The sequence below is a fragment of the Tiliqua scincoides genome, chromosome 4 (genome assembly GCF_035046505.1).
Source record: "Tiliqua scincoides isolate rTilSci1 chromosome 4, rTilSci1.hap2, whole genome shotgun sequence".
Classification (NCBI taxonomy): Eukaryota; Metazoa; Chordata; class Lepidosauria; order Squamata; family Scincidae; genus Tiliqua; species Tiliqua scincoides.
Window position 1 is genome coordinate 186,890,153 of NC_089824.1, and position 27,591 is coordinate 186,917,743.

Below are 27,591 nucleotides of genomic sequence, written 5' to 3' on the forward strand. Positions count from 1 at the left end.
CAGTCATACATCACTTCCGGTGGGTCCTTACAGATTCTCATTCTAAAAAGTGAGTCCCGGTGCTAAATGTGTGAGAACTACTGCAATAATACACAGCCATTGTCCCATCTCCACTTTTAAAGGGCATGGGTAAGGCTTAGGTATGCCCAACACTGAGGTGGGCTGAAAACTAGACATTTCAAATTCCCTTCAAGATCCCATAGATAAAGCCAATTGGCCAACTGCAGCCCATCCTCATCTGTTTTGCAAGCCTGGCCTATAGAAACAAACTTGCCATTGGTTTGATCAGGACTGTTGTATGTAAGTCAGTGTGTCGGGTCACATTCAGACCTTAACTGATGTATCATGCTTAATACCATTTGTACAATGGTATGTATCATACTTTAATCCATACCAGAGTGCTGTCTCTGCTGTGTACATGCCTGCAGTTGATGGTTTAGTTTTTTGGTTGATTTAATTAACAGTGCCCCTGGAATAATGTGAAGGCTGAATTTAAAGAATGGGCTATGTCAAAATGCCAGATGCAAGGGAAGGCACCAGGATGCAGGTCTCTTGTTGTCTTGTGTGCCTCCTGAAGCATTTGGTGGGCCCACTGTGAGATACAGGAAGCTGGCCTAGATGTGCCTATGACCTGATCCAGTAGGGCTCTCCTTATGTTTTTTGGCTGAGAATGGCTCCCTCTCTAGAAGCCTTCCAGCAAGGCTATTGATTGCTGCTGATTTGTTTTATTCTCTCTCTCTCTCTCTCTCTCTCTCTCTCTCTCTCTCTTCCCCCAGTATATTGGGAAAAAGAGATACTTTTCAAATTGTGTTCCTTTTATATTTAGCAGGGAAGAGTAACAGTCCCTTTTCACCCCAGCACAGTGTCTTTTTAGTGGCTGTATGCTGGTGTTTTTTCTGCATCTTTTTAGATTGTGAGCCCTTTTGGGACAAGGAGCCATATTTAGTTATTTGATTTTGTATGTAAACCGCTTTATGAATTTTTTTGTTGAAAAACAGCATATGGGGGATGTGTGTGTGAGAGAGAGATTTTCTGTTAATTATTTTATATTGTATGTATTTTAATATAACTATAAGTCACCTTGGGTGCCTTTGGGGGAGAAAGGCATGGCCTACATTGAATGAATAAAGTCTGTCCCTCAAATGGAAATACTGATAGCAAATTTGGCACTTCAATTTCACAGCAGTGCATTTATGAATATTGGGAGTTCTCCATGCAGGCAGTGAAAACTCTGGTATTGGAGGCCTCAAATATTCAGAACGCTGCCAGTAGAGGGCAGCAGACATTTACACGCATAGCCAGTAAGGAAGAGCTGGCTTGGGACTGAAGCCTCTTGACAGAAAGGCAGCCTTTTTCAGCTCGCGGCACACTGTCAAGGCACTAAAATTGTCAAGGCACACTCCCAGTTTTTTACTTGCATTAAATTACTATATTACAATTAATTTTTAATTAATATAATTAATACAATTAAATCATTACATGACAAAGGGCACAATCCTAACCAGGTCTACTCAGAAGTAAGCCCTATTTTGTTCAATGGGGCTTACTCTCAGGAAAGTGTGGCTAGGATTGCAGCCAAAGACTAGGAGGGGAATGTGCCTGTGGGACTTACTTCTAAATAGACATGCCTAGGATTGGGCTTTTGGTTGCACTCTTTCTCAAATACACAAGCAGGCAATTGGCACTTCTCTCCCCCACCCCACCCCCTCCCACAGGCACATTCCCCCCATCTCATAATTGCAATTAGCACCTCTCCTGCTGTCCCTCCCCTCACTTGTTTGCACCTTCCAAAGGTCCAGAATCACTTGCCTCACATTCTCCCCCCCTGCCAATTGCCTGCTCCTGTATTTCAGAAAAAAGTGTGACCAAAAGCCCAGCCTAGGCATGTCTACTCAGAAGTAAGTTCCATTATAATCAATGGGGATTACTCCCAGGAAAGTGGGACTAGGAGAGGAGAGCCCAGCCTAGGCATGTCTACTCAGAAATAAGTCCCATTATAGTCAATGGGGCTTACTCCCAGGAAAGTGTGGATAGGATTGTGGCCCAACACCCCTCCTCTGCAACAGCAAAGGTAAGGATTGATACCCAATCCTAGGTGTGTCTACTCAGAAGTAAGCCCCATAATAGTCAGCGGGGGCTTACTTCCAGGTAAATGAGGATCAGGTTGCAGCCTTCCTCTTGCTCAGCAGCAGGAGATGCAAAGCAGTGAGGGTCAAAGCAGCCGCTACTGTCCTAGGACCACAGCACACCAGAGGCTGCCTCCTGCGGCACAGCAGTTGAAAACCGCTGGGTTAAGGGAATGCAGGGGGTGGCAATTGCACTGGGTAACAAGCTTTAGGGGGGCAACAAGCTGAGTATGACACTAGTGGCCAAAATTGTGAAAATTGGAATATCTGTAATCTATCAAATGTTATGGCCAATTAACCAGAATACTTTTTATTTACTTAATAAATTAAATTTTATTTCATTGTTGGGGGGGGGTGTACAAAATCTTCTTTGATCCTGGGTAGCAGATTCCTTAGCTATATCACTTCTGAGGCATCATTCGCCCTCAGCACCGGGCTACACTTTCATTAGCTACACCACTGCAGAAAGGGCATGAGTCTCTCTTTCCACAGCTCTCCACCAGCAAACCTCTAGTTTAGGAGAGCTCTTAACATATCTCCCCCCCCCCCCACAGGGGAAAGTTTCCAACATGGGAAAGTTGGATGTCACAGAGACCTTTGGTGTGAAGAATTTTACATTTAGGTTGTCCACACTGAGCCTTCAGGAGAGGGCAAGCTATAAGCCTAACTCTAAAGTCAGTGGCACAAGACAATCCTCTCCCAATCTCATCCTAAGAATTATGTGGGCAGTGAAGCCACCCTTCCCCAGCAGCCGTATAACTCAGGTTGAGAATTAGCAGAGAAACAGATAGCTTATGTGAAATAGAGGAGACAGGTGTGATTCACGGAACACACCCAATCCCTAAAGAAAGCCTTGGGCAAATGCACCTTTTTGTTTCTAATTAAATTAGATAGAGAAGCTCCACAAACATGGTTTCAGAATTCAGCAGGGCCGGATGCTGTGAGAGTTATGAAGTCACAACTGAAACCATACTGGGAATTCCTAGGTGGACCAAGCTGATTTCACTAGAGTGGCCAGCTAGACATGGCTCCACGAGCTCCAATTGCAGAACTATATGCTTACTTCTCAGCAGTGAGAGATTAAAAATCCCTCCTGGAGCTGAAACACCAGTTTTTCTACATAAACTGTAAGTGTCCTCCACCCCTAAAGAGAGAAGACACAGACACACAGATTCATTTGGACTGCTTTATTGAATACAAAGGATTTTTGTTAAACAAAACTTTTATGTAACATTGTAAACTGTACTACTACAGCTCTGACATGCTAGTAAGAGATGTGTACAGAACCACTGCATTTTAAATTATGCCAATCATCTACAGAGAGGAGGTTCAAACAGTACTCAGGTCACATCCTACACATGGCTTGCACCAAAGCCAACATGGTTCATGTTCAATGGGGCAACACATTAGCTTCATTTTACTGTTAAAAACGCTCCTGGCCCACTAAGCTCAGATTCTGAAAGAATCTTCTCCAGAGCCTTGCATAAGCAGTTGTAACAGAAGAGAACCCATCAGCGTACTTTGGGTCCCATGTTTAGATTTTTACAAAGCCTACAAAAATCTAGATATTTTTGTAGCTAAAGAGGTGCTTTCAGTACATCTCAATCCTAACACTGCTGGTGGCAGAGCACGGTTTGTTTTAATTAACAACCTTGTTCTTTCAGGTTAACAACATGCTGAATGTGGTCTGAATGATAAATCCTTTCTTGAGTGCTGGGTTTTGGCAGGACAGCACAGGTGCTGGAAATGCAGACAGGCCTCCCTCTGCCCTCATGAAGCCTCCTTAAAAACAGGTTTCTAAACTGTGGCAGGGATCATCCTAAGGCAAGAGAAGTGGAACTGATCTCACCAAGTACTCCTGTTTTCAAGGGGGAAGCCACACAGAGAGGAACTAGGACAACATGAAGAAGCAGCAAATTGAATGTTTAGACCCTTCTAGTTTAAAAGGCCCCAAATCACTCTACACGACAGAGTCAGAGAATGATGGGCTCAAAGTAGGGTTGAACCAAGGCCTCCTGGCACCTGAAAGCATGTGCTACATGTCACCCACACTTTGTATTGTTGCATACCCGTCATCTCTGTCTGGTCCCTAGCTTTGAAAAGAGGGGATTGGAGCAAAAGAGGAAATGTGGCAGAGAGGGGGGTGGCAGCTGCAGTCCACCACTGTCCTCTCCACCACACTCTCTCTTCCACTCCATCACCTGCTTTGAAAACAGGAATCAAAAGTAGCAGTGATGGAGGTGGGCACCCCCTCTGCCAATCACCTGAGACCACCTAGTCAGTCTCATGGATAAAGCAGCCCTAGATCAAAGGCAGTTCCTTCTGGTGGCTGTCTCCATTTTTCTGTGCCTTTTAGGAATGTTAGAATGGCAGCTGTGTATCACCACCTTTGAAAGCTTAGTTTTATAAGCCCCAGCTCTCCCAAATATGAAAGTGCCTGAAGCAGTGACCACTACTGTTTACTGAACTAGTATCTATGCTACTGAAAGTGGAAGGCCGCTTGAAGTTATAAGAGCTAAGACTTCTATCCACCCTAAAAACTATAGAAATGTCCTTTATTTACACTCCCATGCATGTTTACCTTCCTTATCTATACCTCTTGCACACTCAGGAGAAGTTTTCCCATTTTCAGCTCATTACCCCTGCAACCCACAATCATTCTTGATCCGCTTCGGTATTTTGTATTTATGTTTTTTGTTTTTTTAATAAGACCTTTAAATATATGCTTTTGTATCACAGTATATAACTCATCTAACAAAGATAACTCATGGAGAGGATATTGCTAATGGGAGGAAATGTCAAAGGAAAACTATTGCAATATTTTGAATATATACAGGTACTGGTATGTTGTCTGCTGGCTATAGTTTCAGCTGTGGTTGATATATCTCTGTTAAAGGTGGTGGTGAGTGAGGGTGTGTTAGAGCCCATTACAGTCAACTAGAAACTTTTAGTGTCTTCAAGGACCTAAGCATAGCGCTACAGCTAGCAGACCAGTTAGGATATGAAAGGTGGGCCAGTGATACACTGGAAAGCAGTAGGTTCTGTTACTGTATTAATAAGTTTGCAGGAATTGGCAGAATGGTCTTATTCTTTGTGAAGACTGGAGGAGGAGCTCAGCACTGGCAAAGCATTCAGTGTTGGGGGGGGGGGGGAGAGACTCTTCAAAGTGACTAGTCCAGCTCCTCACTGGGAATGGACAAGTGCTCCAGCTCCCTGCCCAAAACCAAAGCCCTTGGGTCCAAAATTCTTGGCATAGCAACCTGCAGGAAAAGAGAGGTGGAGGTTAGCAATACTACATAGAAGCTGTCACAGAACATTGGCTTAGAGAGGAACCACAACCGTTAAGAGATTGCAAGTATCACTGAAGAAACATAAGGATTCTGAAAACAGCAAGGGTACACCCAGATCTGGTCTCTTGCTTCAGTGGCAAATTACATGTACTTTCCTCTCCCTGCCCCACATTACAGTCCAACTGCTTCCCCTTGCTGAATCCATGGCTGAATTAGTAAAACAACAAACCAATATGAGGTAGAAAAACTTCAGATGACAGAGCACTGTGCATAGTTTGGCCCTCAGACACGCAAGTGACAAGCAAATCTGAGAAGACAGACACAAATTAGACAATCAGAGTGGAGAAGGAGAGTATTTGTGCTTCACTGTCACATTGCAAGTCAGTGGCACAGCTGGGAAGAGAAGGGGAATCCAGGCTTTCAGCTTGGTGCTCTACTGAATTTCTCAATGGTTCAGGGTGTTCAACAGCATATTGTGCAACACTCTCTGAAATCATCTGGAGAAGGAATGCCTTCTGTGTTTGCATCCTATTTTGCAACTGACAGCTACTAGCAGGTACACATCATTTCATGTAAGCAAGAAAGCTTAAAATAGCTTTTCTTACCTTTGCAGTAGATTTCACCATCCTTATCAGCCAAAGTAGTAGATTCCAAGCCCTTGCCACACTTTGCACATCGGAAACAGGATTTGTGCCATGACTGAGAAACAGGTAGGATTTTTATTAGAAATTAGAATTTCGTAATTAGAATTATAAGTAATGACTAATCTGCAGAAGAGGATTCACAGTTATGTAGGGACACTCTAGCCTCCTCCTGTAAGGTCACTTTTTGCTTTTTAACTTTCTTCAGTTAAAACTTTCTTAGGGCCAAACCACAAGTTACTTTTAATGCCTGCTTTGACCCTGCATGTCTTGTTTTCATTTTCAAATTAGCAGCAGTCAGTGGGGGGGGAGGGGGGAGGAAGACAAGAATGATCTGGACTGAAATTTTGACTGAGGCAAAGAGTTAAAGATAGCTTCTCCCTGCATGACAGAACATACCCCTGATGGAGTAGGTTCTTGCATATTAAAGCTCATGCTGCAATAACTAGTCCCATTATTATTATATTTATACAGGTTGTCCCTTGTTATCTGCTGGGGTTCTGTTCCAGAACCCCTAGTGGATAAAAAAGATCTGTGGATTTAAAAAAAAGTGGAAAAATAGATTTAAAGACCCACTTCCAGGCTTCTTGCCCTTCCATTGCTCCTAATGGAATAAAGTCTTGCCTCGACATCCACAGGAATTTGATTCTGGGACTCTCTGCTGATACCATAAAATTTGTTAAATAAAAGCAGTTTTTAAAAAGTGTGTCCCTTTATAATTGTGGTTTAAAAACAGATTTTCTTAATGTTGTAGAGAGGCAGTTGCTCTCCCTCTGCTAAATATAAGAGGACATACAGGGTGACCCCCAAAAAACAGAACCCACAAATCTTTGAATAAAACTGTTAATTTTAATTTTTCTTCTTTTTTCTTTTAGGGTATACAAGTCGACTTTGTGCATGAAATATTGGAACAATAATCTTCCCCAATATGTCTTGGTCAACCAAGGAAAAGACATTTTGGACATTACTGGACCTTTGTAGGATTTAATAAAATTTTTATGGGTTCTGTTTTTTTTGGATCACCCTGCCTCTTTCCCAGTTAGCAGGGGTAATTATTAGCTTCTTGCTGAAATAAATTAGCATGAATATTCTTGAAATCTGACAGAGGTTAAGTCACAAATGTTATTTTCAACATAACTCGTACAACTGCCAATTAGAACGGTCTCGCATTAATTTCTTATGTGGACATAGCCTTCATGTAACAAGTTTGTTGTAAATGCTTTGTATGACAAAACATACACTTGTCTATTTCACCACGTGTAGATGGAGCAGGAAATCCCAAATGGCAGTGGCCTCCTATTACATCAATACCATCTTATATTTTCTTCTGAATTCCTGGCTGAAATTTAGCCATGTTCTGACGTTCAGCTCTTGCCACCCACTAACAACGAACTCTTACCTTCCCAGCTCCAACCACCTTCTCAGCAGCATACACTGCTTGCCCGCAGCGGGGACAGCCGTCAGAACCTCCCACCTTCTGTGCCATCCTGGATGCATTTGGATTGTTGGTGGGTTGATGGGGCTGGGGTCTGTAGAATGCAGACAGGAACACAGTCAATCTATGTATATAGCCATAGCAAGTTAAGCCATTTGGGGGGTGGACTCCATTAATGTTACAACTGCGATAGGTGGACGAGGGGGAAAAAACAGTGTCCATCAGTACTACGGTCAGACAAGTTATAGGATAGTGGTTCAAGATAGCAGAGCTTCTGATCTTTCATTAATACTGCTGAAAGTAGGCTCAGAGGCTCATCAACCTTCTTGGATCCTGGACTACGATTACAAAGTTCCCTGGTATAAGGGCACTGAAATACTTTGCATTGTAGAGACCCAGCAGGGCAAAGCACCTGGCCACCTGTTCATCCCAAATAATCACAGATACCCATATTCAGTGCAGCACTAGTCAAGGACTGGAACTTCAGGGGGGCGGGGAAAACTGCAAAGGATACTACAGAACTAGTCTACAAAGGATGTTCTGCACTTAACTGAATAGGGGTACATGGTTTGAGAAGGCCTGAGAACTCAGGGATTGTTGGTCAGAAGAATACACTCTTCCAAGTTCTGAACATAAAACATCTATCACAAGCACTTACTTAGCCCAACATCTATCTTAGCCCAACAAGGTGCAACTGTGGTACAATTCCTACTGTTTTACTCCACACCCAAATGCATATCTCACAGCCACATTTATCTAGATAAGCACATACAGCTTTATTTTATTGCTGTGGAAATGGGGCAGGCTATACATTTAAATAAAAAATGGATGTATAAGGAAGCCAGAATGCTGAGCTTCTGTAAATCCAGAATTGCTTAGGAATTTATCAAATTCCAGTCTTATCATAATTACCAGTCAGGAGGACTTTTCCCACTTACGAAAGAGCACTTTGATATTCCAGATTAGAAGTAGCATCTAGCAAGCAATATCAGTTGGTATATATTATAATCAATTCTGGTGACTTTTCTAGGGGAAGTTCTTTCAGGGTGAGTGGAACAAAAATCCTTGTCTATTGGCTAGAACAAAGAAAACAAACCTTTTCATTACCAGATGCAGGAAAATGTGGAAAAATTCCAACTCACTCAACATGTTTGATCCCCAATGCTTCTCCCTTGTCCATGCTCAAGGTCCCTGCTCCTTGTCCAAATCCATAGCCTTTTGGCCCATACTTCTTCCCATAGCATGACTTGCAGTAGATCTCTTCTCCATGCACAGCCACAGTAGTGCTGTCCAAGTTCTTTTTACAAACCACTGCAGGAATTGAATGGCCAAGGGAGGGGAGAAGAGTAGAGAGACACAATCAGATGTTGTTCAGGAGACCTTTTCTTTCTCAGTGGGAAAGTCTCAGTGGGAGGTTTATCACACGTCATTAATACTTGCGAATACCACGTTCAGAATAGTCATAAAAATACATGAAGTAGCAATTTTCAGGTAATCTGTACAAGAAAACTCTAGGGCTTTTTTGTTTGCTTGTTTTGTCAGTGTGAATTATAATGGAATTCAAGAGATAAAATGTGCAGGCTCCCTGTAATGATCCAGTCCAAATCCATATTGAATAAATTTGCCAGTGAGATACCAATACTCTAGACTGCATGTAATGGGGAAAGAAAATGGAATGTCTTTACAGCTTGGTCATACTACAAATCTGGCTCATGAGCTTCCATGCCCATGCATGTATGTTTACTCAAAAGTAAGCTCCATTTAGTTCAATGGGACTTACTCTCAGGTAGGTGTGTGTATAGGATTGCTGTCTAAATCCAAGCCCCAAAAGTTAAAGAAAGCAGAGAGAAAGGGGAACTATCAGGATGACTGGGACATCAGACGGTGAGTCCAGTAAACACAGGCTTGTTGAGATTTGGAGTCCATATGGGCCTGCAGAGATGCAGTTATCTCATTAGTGCATGATTAAGTTTCTGCCAATCAGGATTATGCAATGATTGGCAGCATCACTGTCTTCATGGACACATTTTCATCCTCTGAATCCATGGCGCAGATTAAACATAATTCAACCCAGAAATCTCTCTTAATCCTTTATTTGGATTCTATAAGAGAATGGCTGGGGTGGGGGGGAGGGAGAGAGAAAATGGTGTGGCTGCAAAGATGAGGGAGATCAAATTTGAAGCCAAGAGGAATTATCTCATTTTTTAACTTCTTCCAGCTGCAAAGGACTTGTGGTGTGAAAGCATCCTTAAAAAGACCTTGTGCTCTTCCAACAATGTAAAACCCCATCCCATTCAAGGGTTGCAACTTTGGCGGCAGGGGCTTGCTTTTTTGCTCCAAGGAAAATGTCTTAGTCTAAAAGAATGCAAAAACAAATCTGAGCACTCCCCTAGGAATGCTACTGTAGGAACAGTAGCAGAAAGTTCTTTACCTTGCAACTAAATATGGGACTCTTACAGCTGGACTTGAATTTCCCATCCTCATGACCAAATAAGGTGCTTTTTCCCCCTGGCTGGCTGAAGCTCTCCTGCTGAGGAGGAGGAGCAACAAGATGTACATGAAGGGAGGAACAGTTACAACACACATTCTCAGAAGAAACAGCTAATGCTTCATACCCAGCCTGGAATGGGGCTCTGTGCTTATGCAGCACAGAGGAACGGCAGCATAGACAGTTTAGGCCCCTGCCATTTCATGAGCTTGCCTTATTGGGCAGACTGGCTAACAGAGCCATTCTAAGGAAGATCAGCTTCAGTCAAGGCTACTGTTTATTTTTCTGGTGAAGGGGATCCAAGCGTGTCTTCCTTTCATTCCAGCCAAGCCCTCTTCTTACAAGATACACCACTTCCCCAGTCCTACATACAAATCTTGGCAAGGCTGCTGCCAAATGCCTTGCGAACAATGTGAATCAATTTCTTTGCATTCAAGACTCCAGCTCTAAGATTCAGAGGCAGAGATTCCATACTTATGAGCTCAGAAAAGCTAAAAAGGGTCTAGACTTCTTTTTTTTGCTATGGACAGCCGTGGCATATTCACACGGTTCAAGAAGAATCTGGTGTTTGTTTTGATGTAATCCAAGTCCACCATTTATTTACACTTCTGTCTCCTACAGTTAACTCACTGATAAACTATGTTACTCTCAGTCTTGATCAGTGAGACAGGAACCAATTACCTGCTGACGGGTTCCCATGATTCTTGTTCAGGGCAAGTGTGGCCCATTCTTAGTCATTGTCCAGGAAGTTGCTATGTCAGGCATTTGTTTTCTTCCCAGAGAGGTCATGCTCTTGAATCTTATTCTGAGCAGCTCAGGGTTACTGACAACCAAACAGCCAGATCCCCTTTTTCACTTCAGGAGTTACAGCAAAACTTCCCTGTTTTGCTCAGTCCTCTTGATGGATTACCAATAACAATTCTAAATGGCTTTTATCTTTGGCTGGGTTCCCCCTACCTCTAAAAATTTGTTTGCCACAGCCTGATATCTTGCACTGATTTGTCTTTAGTGTTATTCCCCATACAGTTTGGCATACTGCTCACCTATGAAGTTTTGATTGTTCTTTCTCATTAAATGACCTGACAATATCGTCTCATCTTGCTCCACACTTGTTGCTTATCATATGTGGTTCTGCACCTAGAACTCAACTGCTGTGGCCCCTCAGACAAGGCCCTGCACTGGGTCCCCACAGTGCCCCGCCAGAGGCAGAATGGGTGCTATTGCTGCCAGTTGTAGAGAGGGTTCAACCCTGCTAGGTAAGCCCTCTGCTATACATGGATCCTTAGCTATTACAATTCCTTTGCAGCTGGCTGACACAAATTTAAAGCTTGAAGTGCACTGAAAGGGCAACATGACCTGTGTTTCAGGTGTCCATATTGGCAATAGCAGCTGGAAGCCAACGGCTTTTAAGTTACAAAACATCTGTTGCCCTAGGTCAACACAGCACCATTTTCCCCCCAATGTTTTAAGAGATTAGTAGGGCACCCCAAAGCATTAGACACATCTCCTTTCACTTGCTCTTATTTAGCATATTGGAAAGCTAAGCAAGCCTCTGCATATATAGTAGATTCTCAGAGGGAGAACACAGAGACATAAAAGAGGTCAGCAGATCCATATTGTATAAACAAAGGCAGATGCAGCACTCCCAAGAAAAGATAAACAAACATAGGATGCAGTGTCCAGCAGCTATACAACAAAAGCCTTTTATTGCAACAAGAACAACAACTAAACACCAGCTGGCAAAAGAGGCTGTATGTTAACTCCCAGCTTTTAACTGGCAGGGCAGGGTTTAAGGGTCCAACTGTGAATTCCCCATGGGTTAGATTTGTAATAGTATAGATCAGTGTTTCTCAAACTGTGGGTTGGGACCCACTAGGTGGGTTGCAAGCCAATTTCAGGCAGGTCCCCATTCATTTCAATATTTTATTTTTAATATATTAAAAGTCTAATGAATATATTAGACTTCATGCTGCCATGATATATGACTACATTTGGGGAAATGTTATAGATCTGTACTTTTAACAAGATACTATGTATATTCTTTTAACAATGATAGTAAATGGTACTGACTCCTGGGTAAGTGTGAGTAGGATTCCAGCCTAGGATTGCTAAAATTTTCCTGCTTGATGATGTCACTTCCGGTCATGACATCACTTCCTGTGGGTCCTGACAGATTCCAATTCTAAAAAAGTGAGTCCTGGTGCTAAATGTGTGAGAACCACTGGAATAGATTGCAACAGTATAGAGTGAGCAACTTCAGTTCTCATTACTGAAACAAACACTCTTACATATTACATTCTAGAAACATACAACATACATTGGGAAGCAAGGAAAGAGCATTTTATGTAGAACTACAAGGAGTTTATACTTAGAACTTGGAAGGTTTGATTCCAAAGAAAGATTAGTAGGATCAGGACTGGTCTATCCATGAGCCCAACAGAGGCAATTACCTTGGACAGCAAGTAAAGGTGCAAAAGCAAAAGTGCCCACTTGCCCTGACTGCTCTTAGGAGGATGAGACATCTTCCAGTAGTAGCCGTGTCTTCTGTTTGAATCCAGCACCACTACAAAAAGGCCACGAAGTATCCCAAGCCAGTCTTATATGTACTTGCTGTCTTCATGTATGGAATTCTCCAGGGACAAAAGAATGCTGGCTAACCCTTCTGCTGAGATGGGCAGCCAAGTCCACCTTGCTACATAAAGTGGTAGTCCCTAGTCCTGCAACTGGATAACCCTAAGATATCAGCAAATCTAGGTTTTTCAAGTCTATGCAGAAAGATACTCTGACTTGTTGCCTTCAGTTCTTCACTGATGTGACATGACCAGGCATTAGTGCAAGGCTTGCTTGCTCATTGTATTGGTGCAGGAACTGGACACCCATCCCTTATGGGCAAAATGAGGATAAAGATACGGCAATATCCAACTATTTTGCATCAGATACTTAATTTTACTTTCTGCTAGTCATAAGTTCTGTGCCAAACTATTTTGGAATAGCCCTGCTTTCTTTTGACCCATGTTTTGTGTTTTGGACCATCTTCATTCCCTCTCCATTTCTTTTATCTGACTTATTTATCCTTTTAATAAACTCCTCTTTATTGCTCTTCATTGCCTGCTTGATCTCAGTTCCTTAAACTGCAGGTTGTCACACTTCCTGAACAGTGAGGGATATGTGGTATGTTTTGTTGTCTGCACAAGTGGGGATCCCACAGATTTTGGGAGACTGTTCTAGATCAAGGGGAGGTATCCAATGCAACTTCTTTCTGTCTCTGGCTTTTCCCTGCTTTGGTGGTAGCAGTGGAGACCTACCAAAATTCCTAAAATACACCCCCCCAGTTAAACCTGTTGGGAGAGGGATGAAGCAAGAACACTGTCAATAACAGTTTGGCTTTGTGTCTGCTTTGCCCTCTGCCTGTAAGTGCCCTCTTCCACCATATCTACCAACATCACTGAGTGAAAAGATACCATCAATATCCCTTCTCCCTATTTTGATAATTTGTGATGTGCATGTGTGGGAATTGCCAATTAAAGTGAGTGAATGTTGTTCAGAATTTTTGTCCATGTACTAACTTGGTAATGGAACAGTTCCTCTTCAGTTAGGCAGATATCACCAGACAGAGAATAAGAGTAATTAAAGTCTGTAGGGATTTCATATGTTCTTCACTTAAGAGTACATTTCAGCTGAATGTATCCTTACATGCTGTGGAGTTCATGCTTGACTACTGGGATGCTTAAAAGATCGCTGTCTTTTAAACTGAGGAATAGGGTAATAACTTCTATTTGAGCACACTCCTATGCGTGTCTACTCAGCAGTAAGTCCTATTGTGCTCAATGGGACTTACTCCCAGGAAAGTGTGGCTAGGATTGCTGCCTTTGGCTACTTAGAATGCTCCTCTAAAGGCACAGCCTGTATTTGCCTTGTCTTGATGCAAGAAAATACAGGATAAGTGCTACTTTTTTTCCTCAGTATGGGTACAAAGTAAAGAGGAACACCAGTAGTTTAATCCTTACATACTATTTGCACAGCCACTTCAATTATGTCACACCTAACACATCCAAGTGGCACAAGTGTGCCTTTCAGTGAGGCATACTATAAAAATACACAAAGCCAGCAGAAAATCATTGACTGATCAAAGAAAATCTCACCAAGAACAAATACAATTAAACTCAGTAAATAGCCAAAGATTTCAAGTAAACAGTTGCCTATATAAGAAAAAATGCATCAGCCCTATTGTTCTGTTCTGCTCAGACTAGATACTGTTTTAGGGTCCAATATTTTTTAAAAGGTGATATTTTAAGGAAGAGAAATAAAAGTGTAGATGTTGAGATCTTTCTTCTAGATCTTTTAAGCCATCAAGAGTTCCCATGTGTGTTAGGGGAATTTTGCTCAACAAAATCCTTTGCAAATTCCTTCCACCAGCATTTGCTCCTTCCCCATTAATCAGGTGCTCTGAAGGAAAGAAAGTACAACCTTTGTTGCCTTGCTGCAATCATCGAAATGTCAGGTTACTCATACCTGTTTCTTACTAGTACCTGAAGAAATCCCCAGGTTTATAACATTCTGGCAAGAAGAAGCAAGCCTAAGAATGTCCATGCGCACAGAAAAACAGTGATGCCACTTGAGCTGCTATACTCACTGCACAAGAAGCAGGATTTGTGGAAACTGTTGCCTTCACATTGCACCTCCTCTGCAAAGTACACAGTTTTCTGGCACACACCACACTTCTTTCCTCCACCCCAGTTTGGCATCCTGTAAAGTGGACAAATGGAAAAAAACATTACTTCCAGAAGTCAAATTAAGGCAAGAAAAAACATTGAGTTTAAGCACCAATTGCCAAGAAGATAATGGGAGAATCTGTTAAGGCCCAGGGTTCATCCCAAAAGCGCCTGCAAAAAATGTGACACTCACATTGTAGACCAGCGTTCATCAAACCATGACCCATGGGTTGGATCTTAATCCCTCACCACTGTGAGCAGCGCTTACTGTTCCGACATGCTGCTCACAAGAAGCCCCTCCAATCTCCGTCACGTGACCCTCTGTATAGTCATATCTGCTTAGAAATACGGGCACAAAGCCTGCTGGGACAATGGGCTACAGACGCAACTGCCCAAAGTGTCACGCTGTGGTGAATAGAGGGGTTACTTGTGAGCAGTGCAGCAGAAATGCAAGTGCTGGTCCAAACTGGGACCACAAGGATCATGAGTCTCATGGTATCTGGCATGTGAAAACAGCTCACCCAGCATGGGTCTCTTTCGTTGGTTGTTCTGCTTTGGTTTGCTTCTCGTTTTTGTATTTCTTCCTGCAATGTTCTGTGCGTGTCTGTAGTGCACATGTGCAAAGACCAGCACAGGAATAAGGAGAGGATCAAATGGCAGGTTCCAGTCAGGAACTTATTAGGAAGTGCCCCATCTTTGGGCTGGCAGCATTACTTGCCTACACTGCAAATCTTGGCATACCTCATCTACATGAGAGTTAAATGTGTGTCTTCTGCACCCAGCTTCAATTCTAGGAATGTAGGAGAATAAACAAAGATAAGGCACAACAACAAGGAATGTCACAAGCCCATGCTATCCCTCTGCCTGAAAAACACATTCACTAGCTTGCAGACAAAAAACTCATAGAGCCTTATCCTCATATTGTAAATGCTTCCTCTTACTGTTTTATACAATGTGCAAGAATGCCACACTATGTTTGCAATTGTGGATTTCCAGCAAATGCTTAGGCCTTAGGGCTCATGAAGATTGGTGAAGACGTGTTTGTGGAATTGCCACATTGCAAGCTGGAAAGTCATATTACTTTTACAAAGGTTTGCTGTTTGATGCTTTTATTAGGACTGATCCAAAGTTAACAAAGTTTTACCCTACTTTGGGTTCTGGATTCTGCCTTTAAAATTCCAAGATGAGATGAGATGAGATGCCCATGACTACTTTGCCCACTCCTTTCAATAACCCTCCCCTTCTGTTCGTCGTAGCAAGCTGGATTCCAGGTACACTACAGGAAAGGAAGGAGGGCATGCAAAAGCACTGGCAGGGGCAGACGCTAGTTGGAAATAGTACAAACAACTTCTACTTTATCAGAGATTTTTAAGGCAAAATCTGAATCTTTAGGTTGCAACCCTCCTCAAAGAACTTTACAGATCTGGGTATCACTTTCTGTAACAGGTTCCCCAAGTCCAAAATTTTCTATGATGGGGTTTCCTGCAGAATAACTGGCCTCTTCATTAATCTTGGGAGCACAAGGAACATCTTACTTAAGGTAAATTGCATATGGAGAAATGGCCCAAAACTAATGAGGTTACTTTCAAATACTTCAGTCTGTATGTTATCTTAATTTATTTGAACAACATATCTGCACAAAATGCCATTTCTGAGTTTTGTGTTAAAAGGCAAGGATCAAGGCACAAGATCAGTGCTGCACAGCGTGTTCTAGGATGCACATGAAATGCACAATTCCTCTTTAAATGGTTCAAGATAACAAAACAGAAGGTGTGGTGCGAAAGAGAGAGCCACAGTGTCAAACAGTAAAATAAGGAACATTTAACCAGGCAGCACAAGGCTTGAGAGCACAGGAAGCTCAGATCTAAACTATCTCCTGTAGGAGTCATACATCAGGCATAAAGTAGCAAATGTAGAATATTCCCTGGGGGAAAACCTCAGGTTAAAGCATAAGACCGGTTTATACGGTTAACCAACCAATAGCTTCCTCATCAAATGGGCACATGCACACTGTTCCTAGCACATAACTAAGGTAAGAAACCTGCTCTGTGTGAAAGCTCAAGTTGCACAAACCATCACTCTCAAAAATAAGACAAAGAAGAAGATGCCTGAACAGAGGCTCCATGCAGATTATTTAAATCAGCGATTTTCAACCACTGTGCCATGGCACACTGGTGTGCCACTGATGGTCTGAAGGTGTGCTGTGGGACTTTGGGGACGGTCCTTTATTAACAGGGCAATTGGGGGATTAGAGCACCATACCAGCAGCATAGTGTGCCTTGTCAATAGTAAAAAAACAGATGGTGTGCCTTGACAATTTTAATGCCTTGTCAGTGTGCCATGAGATGAAAAAGATTGAAAATCACTGGTTTAAGTGAACCTAAAATATAGGAATATGACAGAGGTTGCCATCCTATATACACTCTCTTGGGAGTAAGCCCCATTGAAAACAATGGGACTTACTTCTGAGTAGATCTGCATAAAATTGTGAGGTCAGTTAAACCACTAGTCTATCTATACTGACTTCCAGTGGCTCTCTAGGGTTTCAGGCAGGGATCTTTCCCAGCCCAGTCTGGAAATGCTGCCAGGGATTGAGCTGGAGCCATCTGCAAGCATGTGGTCAAAAGAACCCAGTCCCATATCTAGAGATGCAGAATTCCTTGTCCTTACATGACAAGATAGTATACTTAGTGAACACCCTCTTCTACCAAATGATTCAAGGAACAGGCTATCCATCCTCCTTTATACTCAGTGATTCCAATTTAAGTTTGTTCTCAGGTTCATCATGTCTCCATACCAGCTCACAGGCTTGCACTCTTGTGACCACAGTACCAGATGCAGACTTATGTGCACTGGCAGAGCTACCAGCTGAAGACATCCAATTTAGCTTGAGCGGTTCGTCTGTTTCAGAAGATTTCAATGTAAAATACACAGGACAGTCTGCTCTAAGGATGGGAGACTTGCTGCAAGTGAGAAAAGATGGATGTTCTGTGGTCAGAGTGATCCCATTTAGATATTTTCCTTAGGGCGCAATCCTAACCCCTTATGTCAGTGCTTTCCAGCACCAGCATAGCGGTGCCAATCAAACATGTGCTGCGTCCTGCAGTTGGGTGTCACTCACGGAGGCCTCCTCAAAGTAAGGGAATGTTTATTCCCTTACCTCAGGGCTGCGTTGCCCTTATGTCAGTGCTGGAAAGCACTGACATAAGGGGTTAGGATTGCACCCTTAATCATCTAGTTCACCAGCAGCTTGCCTTCCTCAATACCCTGAAAATTAGCTGCCTGTGTTCCTGAATCCCTTCCTTAACAGTCATTCCAGCTGTAAGCCTTGGATTGCCTTAAAAGGAGATGTAGCTCTCTGTTCTTTCATCTGGGGCACAAGCCCAGTAATCTGAGCAGAAAGGAGGCCAGCTCAGGAAGGAGCGGAAGAACTTATTTTATCTATACATGGGGATCATGAGCTGCTGCAGGTAGTACAGGTGGGACACCATATCCATATGTTCTAGAGACAAGGAGAACAGTCCTGCAAAAGATGTGGACCTTGTTCCTTTAATATAGTAGTGTCACTAGCTTTCTCATGACAAACTGCATCTGGGTCCAATACTGGGCCACCTGTTGACTGGAAGCCTGGAGCATTCCATGACCTGACACCTTTGAAATACTTTTCTGAAGCTTAGAGAAGCTGCCTGCAGAAGTTGCCACATTTTGATGAGCCTGATAGGGTACTTGGTATGTGGGTTGAGCCACTTGTTTCATTAATTGAGCATAAAGGACACTTTCTGCATATGTTTTTTCTGTTCATACTGCTCTCCAGGTTTTTTCCTCTCTCTAATTTTTCTCTTGCTCTTTCTATCTTTGGTTCTCTCCCTCTTTTTGTGCACTCACCCCCCCCCCCAGTTTTCCTTCTTTTATATCTGTCTCTTGTTGTTTTTGATATCTTCCCAATTGTTAACTCTTCATTTGCATTCTGCTCCTGTCACAGACTCTATGATTCTCTAAATTTTGATCAAAAATAGCTGCAGGAGCTTGGTGGGTGCCTTTCTAACCCCTCAATTGTTTCAGTTTCTTGCCACATTGTTCTGAAGGCAAGTCCCTCTGGAGTCTACAATGCTGACTTTAGTGTACACATGCCCTGGATCAAGCTACAAGGCTGCAGAAACTTGGTTGAGCCCTTTGTGTTGCTCTCCCTTACCCAACTAACAGCCCGATCTTCACCTCACCGCCCAGTGGCGGTAAGGCTCTTACAACACTGCTGACTCCCATAAGACAGCCAGCACCTGTCGTACAAGACCATGGGAGGAGGAGGAGCATCCATCACCAACAGTCTGCTATGGATCTTATTCCTGACTCAAATGTAATATTGCAGCACTCTCTTCCTTTCCTGTCTTTTTGCTTCTGCTTTGCCTCCCCCTCCTCCTTTTCCTCCCCTCCCCAGACTTCAGATAGCTTACTTTCACAGTGAATGGCATGATCTATCCTTCTCCTCCCTGGCCACATGCTACTCTTGGTATAAAATGACTATGGTAAGCTGTTTAACCTTTCTAGGAGTCCCCCTCTCTCCCTCCATTAACCCCTATATACATTTATAATCAGAATGTGTCTTTTGCCCTCAGAAGTAATTTTGAGAAACTTTCAAACTCTGCATACCTCTAAAAATGATCTACATTCTGATACCTCCCTAGTGTAGTGGTTCCAAACTGGTGGGTCATGACCCACCATGGGGAACCGGAAGCAGGACATGTCCCCTTAAGTGGAGTGGCCCTGGTTCAATGGCAGCAACAGTGCTGCTGCTGCCAAGAGGCTCTGATGGCTTCTGTAAACAATCCTTATCTCCAATCAGCAGCTAGTTCCGTTTTTGCACAGAGGACATCAGAAGGGACTGCAAGCCTCCAGGACTTTGCAGGACACCAGCTCTGCCCCCAGGGTAAGAAATAAGCCCCTTGGCAGTGGCCGCACTGTGATCACTGTGGAGCCATTGCTGCCCCCCTTTCCACCTCCCTCCCTACCCACACAAATACTTACTTGGTTCCCAACTCTCCTGTAAGAGTTTGGGAACCACTGGTCTACTGGGTTAGCTACAGACCCATCAGCACCAAAATCTAGACCTATCAGCATTATAAGAATAGGTGAAACAGAATTTGAATGAGTTTACTTGCCTGTCCACCACTGCTAGTCATGGAGTGGAGATAGAGAATTTACTACAATAATCAATTGTGCTTGGCATGTGCAAAACAGAGCGTACCACAAGCATAGTTCAAAGAGTTTTGTGATGTCGATTTGAAACTGGATCCACTCAACAGAGCTCCTCTCAGGCCAGTTACATTCTCTGCATATTTGGAAAATAATCAGGAACACCACAGAAAAAAACAGCAGAGCTTGCACTGAATGTCAGAGCATGCCCTACCTCCCACGTACCAACCAGTCACCATTATTCAATTTGTACTGGATAATAGTCTTGGATGCATTTGATTTAGTAGTTGCAGAGACATAGAAATAATATCATTAGTGACATGAAAACAGACATTTGCTTGTTTTGTTCAAATTAAGAGTGGTCACAGATCTACAGTATTTGGCATTGCATTTCTACTCTCTTCTTGTCATTAGTACACAGGCTCTCTTGTTCCTAAGCCATGTGAAAGATTTCAAGTTTGACCTTTTCAGTTCATTCACAGCTGGGTATCAACATTCCTTTGCCACCACCTTCATCCTGTGCAGCTGGAATACTGTATTCTTTAAAATTCCATGATATCATAGCAGGGCAACATGCTTTAGCTGGTAATAGGTTTTAGCTTATTACACACAAGATTGTATAAGGTCCACTGTGGTTTCATTTGGGTTCTATGCCCAAATTTGGCCACCCAAACTCAAAAAATTTGATTCTGGTGTAGGCTTCCTCATGAGGAAGCTGCTTGAACCATTCACTAAAGAGGCTATGCTGTGTCTCCAAAACTAGACATGATAGGGCAAAACGGATGCCATTTTTGGAATCAGCACCCCAAATTCATATCAAACCACCATAAAGTTTGGGAAAATCTTTTTTGATCCTCAGTTTTGTAGGCCTGTGTTATCCATGGGTTTCAGCATCCACAAGAGTTCCAGGAATGGAACCCCCACTGATAATGAGGCACAACTGTATTAAGAGTGGCTACTACACCTGGACCTATTTATTCTGATAGGATGGGACATAGGGTTGGGACATAGGGTAGGATGGGACATAGAGTAAGCCTGATAGGATGGGACATAGGGTTGCCATTACAAATAATTTATCTAACATAACAGTAATATGGGAAAGCTAAGTAGGTTAAAGAGAACTTTATGCACAAGACCCAAGGATTACACAATTTGGCACTGAGAGTTAGCAGAGGAATAGAGGCATGTCACATTAGGGTAATTCTGCTCATTTGGGGGTGGGTGGGTTAAAGCCACTTGTCCAGCCACTGTAATCTTCTAGCACTGCCGCAAAGCGCTTTATTGCTGCTTTGCAGCAGCCTGCACTATCAGAGCACGCATTCTGCCGGAACTGCCTGTATATAGGATTGGGCTGTTAGATGTCTGCTTCTGTCAAACAATGGAGATTGTTGACTTTGCCATAAAACAAATGGAAGACTGGAAAATGCACTGACAGCTTTGGGATTAATTCAACTTTAAATTCAATGACAACAGAGGTATGCATGGAGAAATCAACACATTTTGATTAAATCATAGACAATTCAATAAGTGTTGTTGAGCTAAATCTCTCAGTTCAAATCCAGAAATACACACATAAATTAGTAGGTGCTATCCAGGTGCAGTGGCAAATGCCAAAGTGCTCAGAAACTATCCTCTTAAAAAGCACTAATCACCTGTTTAACAGAAAACAAGTGGCTTAAAGTCACATTCTTCCCCACAGTGGCGAAGCTAAGGAGGCAGGGGGCTACAGTGCCTCCAGTATCATGCCTTGTGGGGGTATCTTAGAGGCCTCCAAAAAGCACTTTCGGTTTTTGTGTGTGGCCTTCCTGAGCCTCAAAAGGTTTCCTGGAGGCCTCTGAAAGTTACTTGGTTTTTGCCGAAAACCAAAAGTGCCTTTTGGTAGCCTCCAAGAGTTCAAATGGAGGGATGTTAAAATTTTTGGCAAAGGTATAAAAAATTTTGTGCTGTCCATCTACCAGATGCCTTTTGCCTTTCTTGGATTGGCAGGTACTTTTTGCAGACCACATTCTGGAACTAAACTTTAACTCTTGTGATCCATCACCTTAATAACTAAAATATGAATGACTTGAAGACGTTTCATCAGGAAATCAAGCAGCCTAATCCTAATCTGCATTGGCAAAGCCAGGCAGCATGGCCTGCACTGTATCCAGTGCAGGTTAGGAGGAGGTTAGGAGGATAGCAGGTTAGGAGGTGGTGTCCCCAGGAGAAGGGGATTTTTCCCCCTTGCCCAGTGTTGGCCCCAGTCTGCCCTATGAGGCTTCTCAAATCCGCGCCAGTTATATAGCTGGCACAAATCCAGGAATGCTGGATTTGGTGGATCTGGAACCCGGTATAATGCTGGGAGGAGGTATAGCAGAGGAAGCCTCCACTGATCCACCCCCTCCTGGACCTGATCTGGAAGATGAGGGAGATCCACTCCTTCCTGGACCTGATCTGGAAGGGGTGTGCAGAATGGGAGCAGAAATGCCCCCATCCAGTTCCCGCCACCCTCCCTTTGCCCCTACATCACTTGGCATAACCTTACTTGAGCCATCTGGTCAAATGCCTGGATGCAGTATTGGCCTCCTTTCTAGGTGCCATGAATGTGCTTTATGACACATTTGCGACATCTTCGGTTGGCACAGCAGCCACTTCACTGGCCAAAAACGAAGTTAGAATTGCATTGAGAATATAATACAACAAATATTGGTTGCCATAAATTGAGGAGACAGGAGATGCATGAAAGTTTCACAGGATCCAGCTATATAGCTGCATGATAATTGCTTGTAACAGCTGTGAAGATGGTATTTAAGAAAGCAGTTCTAGAACAGTATATTCCTTTTTTAAAATGTTCTCTAAAATTCTAAAATGTAAATGAACTGAAGTTCAGAAAAAAAAAACCTGCAAGTCTCTCAGTATATGAAAACGATCTAAGAACATTCCAAGACTGACAGATGGGAAGCACCTTAAGAACTTAAGAACAGCCCCACTGGATCAGGCCATAGGCCCCATCTAGTCCAGCTTAAGACACTTTAATATAAAAATATAAAGATTTTTAGTATAAAAGAAGCACTATTGGTATAAAAAGGTTAGGACAACAATAACATTGAATTGGATGCAACATAAACTTTCCATTCATGAAATCAAATCTGCAGATCAGATATTTTGCTCCAAACAGGAAACAGCTTAAGCAAACAATTTTTAGTTTATTTTTCTAGCACTGAATATGAAGGTCAAAATGTTTACTTTAAAATCTGTGAACCAGGTTCATTGCATCAACAGTGACAGAAAACTAAAGAAATAGGATTGTTGGACACAGAACAGTTGCTCTGAAATTGTATACAAACTGGGAGTCTGACCTTTTCACCCTATCCATGATATCCCTGAGCAATTTGACAGATTAAGGCTGTAATCCTAAACACACTTACTTATAAATCAGTAGCACTCACTCTGGAGTAAGTACACACAAGACTGGGACTCGAGTGTTACGATATGTGTCCCAACTCCACAAACAGTTTATATCCAAGGTGGTCCTTGCGAGAGACAAAAATAAAAAAAACAGTGTTTCAGTTTCCCTACTCTATCAAAGGAGAACACATTATTTTAAAATAGATCTCTGCTACTTTCTGTATCACATTGCCGTTTGAAAAGTGGTGTATTCAAGGTACAAAGTGCTACTTGTGAAAGCACTAGAGCCCACTGGGAACTTCACCAATGCTATGGGACAACACTTAAAATGACTTACAGTGCAAGCCTGGGCATATCTACTAAGTAGTAAGCCCCGATGAGTTTAATGGGACTTGGAGCCTAATCCTACCCAACTTTCCAGCACAGATGCAGCCATTTCAATGGGGTGTGTGCTGCATCCTGCAGTGGGTAGGCAGTCACAGAGGCCTCCTCAAGGTATAGGAACATTTGTTCCCTTACCTCAGGGCTGCATTGTAGATGCATCGGTGCTGGAAAGTTGGATAGGATTTGACCCTCACTCCTAGGTAAGTGTCTGCATAGCTGCAGACTTAATGCAGCAAAAGACCCAATTCCATCCAATTGTCTAGTGCTGATGCAGCCGTGCCAACAGGGCATTTACTGCATCCTGTAGTGGGAGGCCTCCTCAAAATAAGGGAATGTTTGTCACCTTACTTCAGGGGTGCTGCATCAGCATTGAAAAGTTGGATAGAACTGGGTCCTAAGTTACCTCTAAATCTATAGCCAACTTGCCAAAAAATAAACCAAAGTCACCATCGCTGTAGCTACCTCGGCATTGTTTTGACTGCCAGTGGCTTTCTGAGATCTTGGACAGATATTTTTTCTTGCCCTGAGTCCAATTATCAGAGATCCTTTGTAAACAGATGTGGCAGGGAGTATACCTGGAAACATCTGCTCTATCAGTGAGAGACAGGCCCTCCTGTTAATGCTCACAATCAGGACTATTCAAGGTGAACCCATCTGCAGTTTATCCTCAGAGACCTGCTTTATCAAAGATAGCAGAGTGACCCAAAATAAGGTCTTCTCAGTTGTGACACCCCAGCTCTGGAATGCTCTCCCTAAGAAGACTTCTTTGGTGCAGAGCCTAAAGTCTTATTCAAACCAGGAGAAGGCCTTTCTTGCATTTTTTACAGACATTTTTGCAACTGCTCTGTTTTTATTTTATTTTAACTGCATTTTAACATTGTTAGCTAATTTTTCAGGCTGAGAAGTTGTATACGAAATGCTCCAAAATAAACACAGCTTTCATCTGTTCATTCACAATGCATATGTATAAGTTACAGAAAGACTTCTGTAATGAGGACTCAAATGCGTGTGCTGGTCTATGAGTATGCCTAGTATACAAGATTAGACATACACATAGAAATGACAGACTTTTCTAATATCATGAGATCCTTCTTCAGCAATGGCTATAAACTCTACAGGAGGGACAGGCGAGGCGTGTTGGAGGTGGGGTGGCCATTTATGTTAAGGAAGGGATAGAGTCCAGCAAAGTAGAGATTGAAGACGGGTCCGACTCCACCGTAGAATCTCTGTGGGTTAAATTACCAGGCCTGTAGAGCGATGTAATACTGGGGGCGTACTATCATCCTCCAGACCAGAAATCGGAAGGGGAACTTGAAATGAGGAAACAGATCAGGGAGGTGACAAGGAGGGACAGGGTTGTTATCATGGGGGACTTCAATTATCCTCATATTGACTGGGTCAATTTGTGTTCTGGTCACGAAAAGGAGACCGGATTCCTTGACATGCTAAATGACTGTGCCTTAGAGCGGCTAGTCATGGAGCCCACCAGAGGACAGGTGACTCTGGATTTAATATTGTGCAGTACACAGGACCTAGTTAGAGATGTCAGTGTTACTGAGCCATTGGGGAACAGTGATCATGCTGCGTTGTGATCCATGAAACAGTGATCCGTTTCGACATGCATGTCGGGGGCAGAATACCAGGCAAATCTCTCACAAAAACCCTTGACTTCTGACGGGTGGACTTCCCTCAGATGAGGAGGCTGGTTAGAAGGAGGTTGAAAGGGAAGGTAAAAAGAGTCCGATCTCTCCAGAGTGCATGGAGGCTGCTTAAAACAACAGTAATAGAGGCCCAGCAGAGGTGTATACCACAAAGAAGGGTTCCACTAAATCCAGGAGGGTGTCCGCATGGCTAACGAGCCAAGTTACAGAGGCTGTAAAGGGCAAGGAAGCTTCCTTCCATAAATGGAAGTCTTGCCCTAATGAAGAGAATAAAAAGGAACATAAACTGTGGCAAAAGAAATGTAAGAAGGTGATACGGGACATCAAGCGAGACTATGAGGAACGAATGGCCAGCAACATTAAGGGGAATAATAAAAGCTTCTTCAAATATGTTAGAAGCAGGAAACCCGCCAGAGAAGTGGTTGGCCCTCTGGATGGTGAGGGAGGGAAAGGGGAGATAAAAGGAGACTTAGAGATGGCAGAGAAATTAAATGAGTTATTTGCATCTGTCTTCACGGCAGAAGACCTCGGGCAGATACCATTGCCCGAACGGCCCCACCTGACCAAGGAATTAAGTCAGATAGAGGTTAAAAGAGAAGATGTTTCAGACCTCATTGATAAATTAAAGATCAATAAGTCACTGGGCCCAGATGGCATCCACCCAATAGTTATTAAGGAATTGAAGAATGAAGTTGCTGATCTCTTGACTAAGATATGCAACTTGTCCCTCAAAACAGCCACGGTGCCAGAAGATTGGAGGATAGCAAATGTCACACCTATCTTTGAAAAGGGAAAGAGGGGGGACCCAGGAAACTATAGGCCACTCAACCTAACATCTATACCAGGTAAGATGGTGGAATGCCTCATCAAAGATAGGATCTCAAAACACATAGACGAACAGGCCTTGCTGAAGGAGAATCAGCATGGCTTCTGTAAGGGTAAGTCTTGCCTCACGAACCTTATAGAATTCTTTGAAAAGGTCAACAGGCATGTGGATGCGGGAGAACCCGTAGACATTATATATCTGGACTTTCAGAAGGTGTTTGACACAGTCCCTCACCAAAGGCTACTAAAAAAACTCCACAGTCAGGGAATTAGAGGACAGGTCCTCTCATGGATTGCAGAACTGGTTGAAGACCAGGAAACAGAGAGTGGGTGTCAATGGGCAATTTTCACAATGGAGAGAGGTGAAAAGCGGTGTGCACCAAGGATCTGTCCTGGGATTGGTGCTCTTCAACCTCTTCATAAATGACCTGGAGATGGGGTTGAGCAGTGAGGTGGCAAAGTTTGCAGATGACACCAAACTTTTCTGAGTGGTGAAGACCAGAAGTGATTGTGAGGAGCTCCAGAAGGATCTCTCCAGACTGGCAGAATGGGCAGCAAAATGGCAGATGCACTTCAATGTCAGTAAGTGTAAGGTAATGCACATTGGGGCAAAAAATCAAAACTTCACATATAGGCTGATGGGTTCTGAGCTATCTGTGACAGTTCAGGAGAGAGATCTTGGGGTGGTGGTGGATAGGTCGATGAAAGAGTCGACTCAATGTGCGGCGGCACTAAAGAAGGCCAATTCTATGCTTGGGATCATTAGAAAAGGTATTGAGAACAAAATGGCTAATATTATAATGCCGTTGTACAAATCTATGGTAAGGCCACACCTGGAGTATTGTGTCCAGTTCTGGTCGCCGCATCTCAAAAAGGACATAGTGGAAATGGAAAAGGTACAAAAGAGAGCAACTAAGATGATTACGGGGCTGGGGCACCTTCCTATGAGGAAAGGCTATGGCGTTTTGGCCTCTTCAGCCTAGAAAAGAGACGCCTGAAGGGGGACATGATTGAGACATACAAAATTATGCACGGGAAGGATAAAGTGGATAGAGAGATGCTCTGCACACTCTCACGTAACACCAGAACCAGGGGACATCCACTAAAATTGAGTGTTGGAATAGTTAGAACAGACAAAAGAAAATATTTCTTTACTCAGCGTGTGGTTGGTCTGTGGAACTCCTTGCCATAGGATGTGGTGATGGCGTCTGGCCTGGATGCCTTTAAAAGGGGATTGGACAAGTTTCTGGAGGAAAAATCCATTACAGGTTACAAGCCGTGATGTGTATGTGCAACCTCCTGATTTTAGAAATGGGCTATGTCAGAATGCCAAATGCAAGGGAGGGCACCAGAATGAGGTCTCTTGTTATCTGGTGTGCTCCCTGGGGCATTCGGTGGGCTGCTGTGAGATACAGGAAGCTGGATTAGATGGGCCTATGGCCTGATCCAGTG

The 27,591-nt window shown here is 43.1% G+C and overlaps 1 protein-coding gene across 2 annotated transcripts in view; it reads right to left on the reverse strand.

Annotated features, from left to right (window-relative positions):
- Positions 1-3,298: 3,298 nt before the first annotated feature.
- CSRP1 (cysteine and glycine rich protein 1) overlaps positions 3,299-27,591 on the reverse strand; it is a 32,938-nt gene continuing 8,645 nt past the window's right edge. For both annotated transcript variants that reach the window (XM_066625444.1, XM_066625443.1), the window contains exons 2-6: positions 14,614-14,726; positions 8,635-8,803; positions 7,457-7,586; positions 6,022-6,115; positions 3,299-5,386 (exon numbers count right to left, since the gene is read on the reverse strand). In XM_066625444.1, the coding sequence (XP_066481541.1) occupies positions 5,310-5,386; positions 6,022-6,115; positions 7,457-7,586; positions 8,635-8,803; positions 14,614-14,725 (582 nt within the window). In that variant the 5' untranslated portion in view covers position 14,726 and the 3' untranslated portion in view covers positions 3,299-5,309. The remainder of the gene's footprint in view (positions 5,387-6,021; positions 6,116-7,456; positions 7,587-8,634; positions 8,804-14,613; positions 14,727-27,591) is intronic.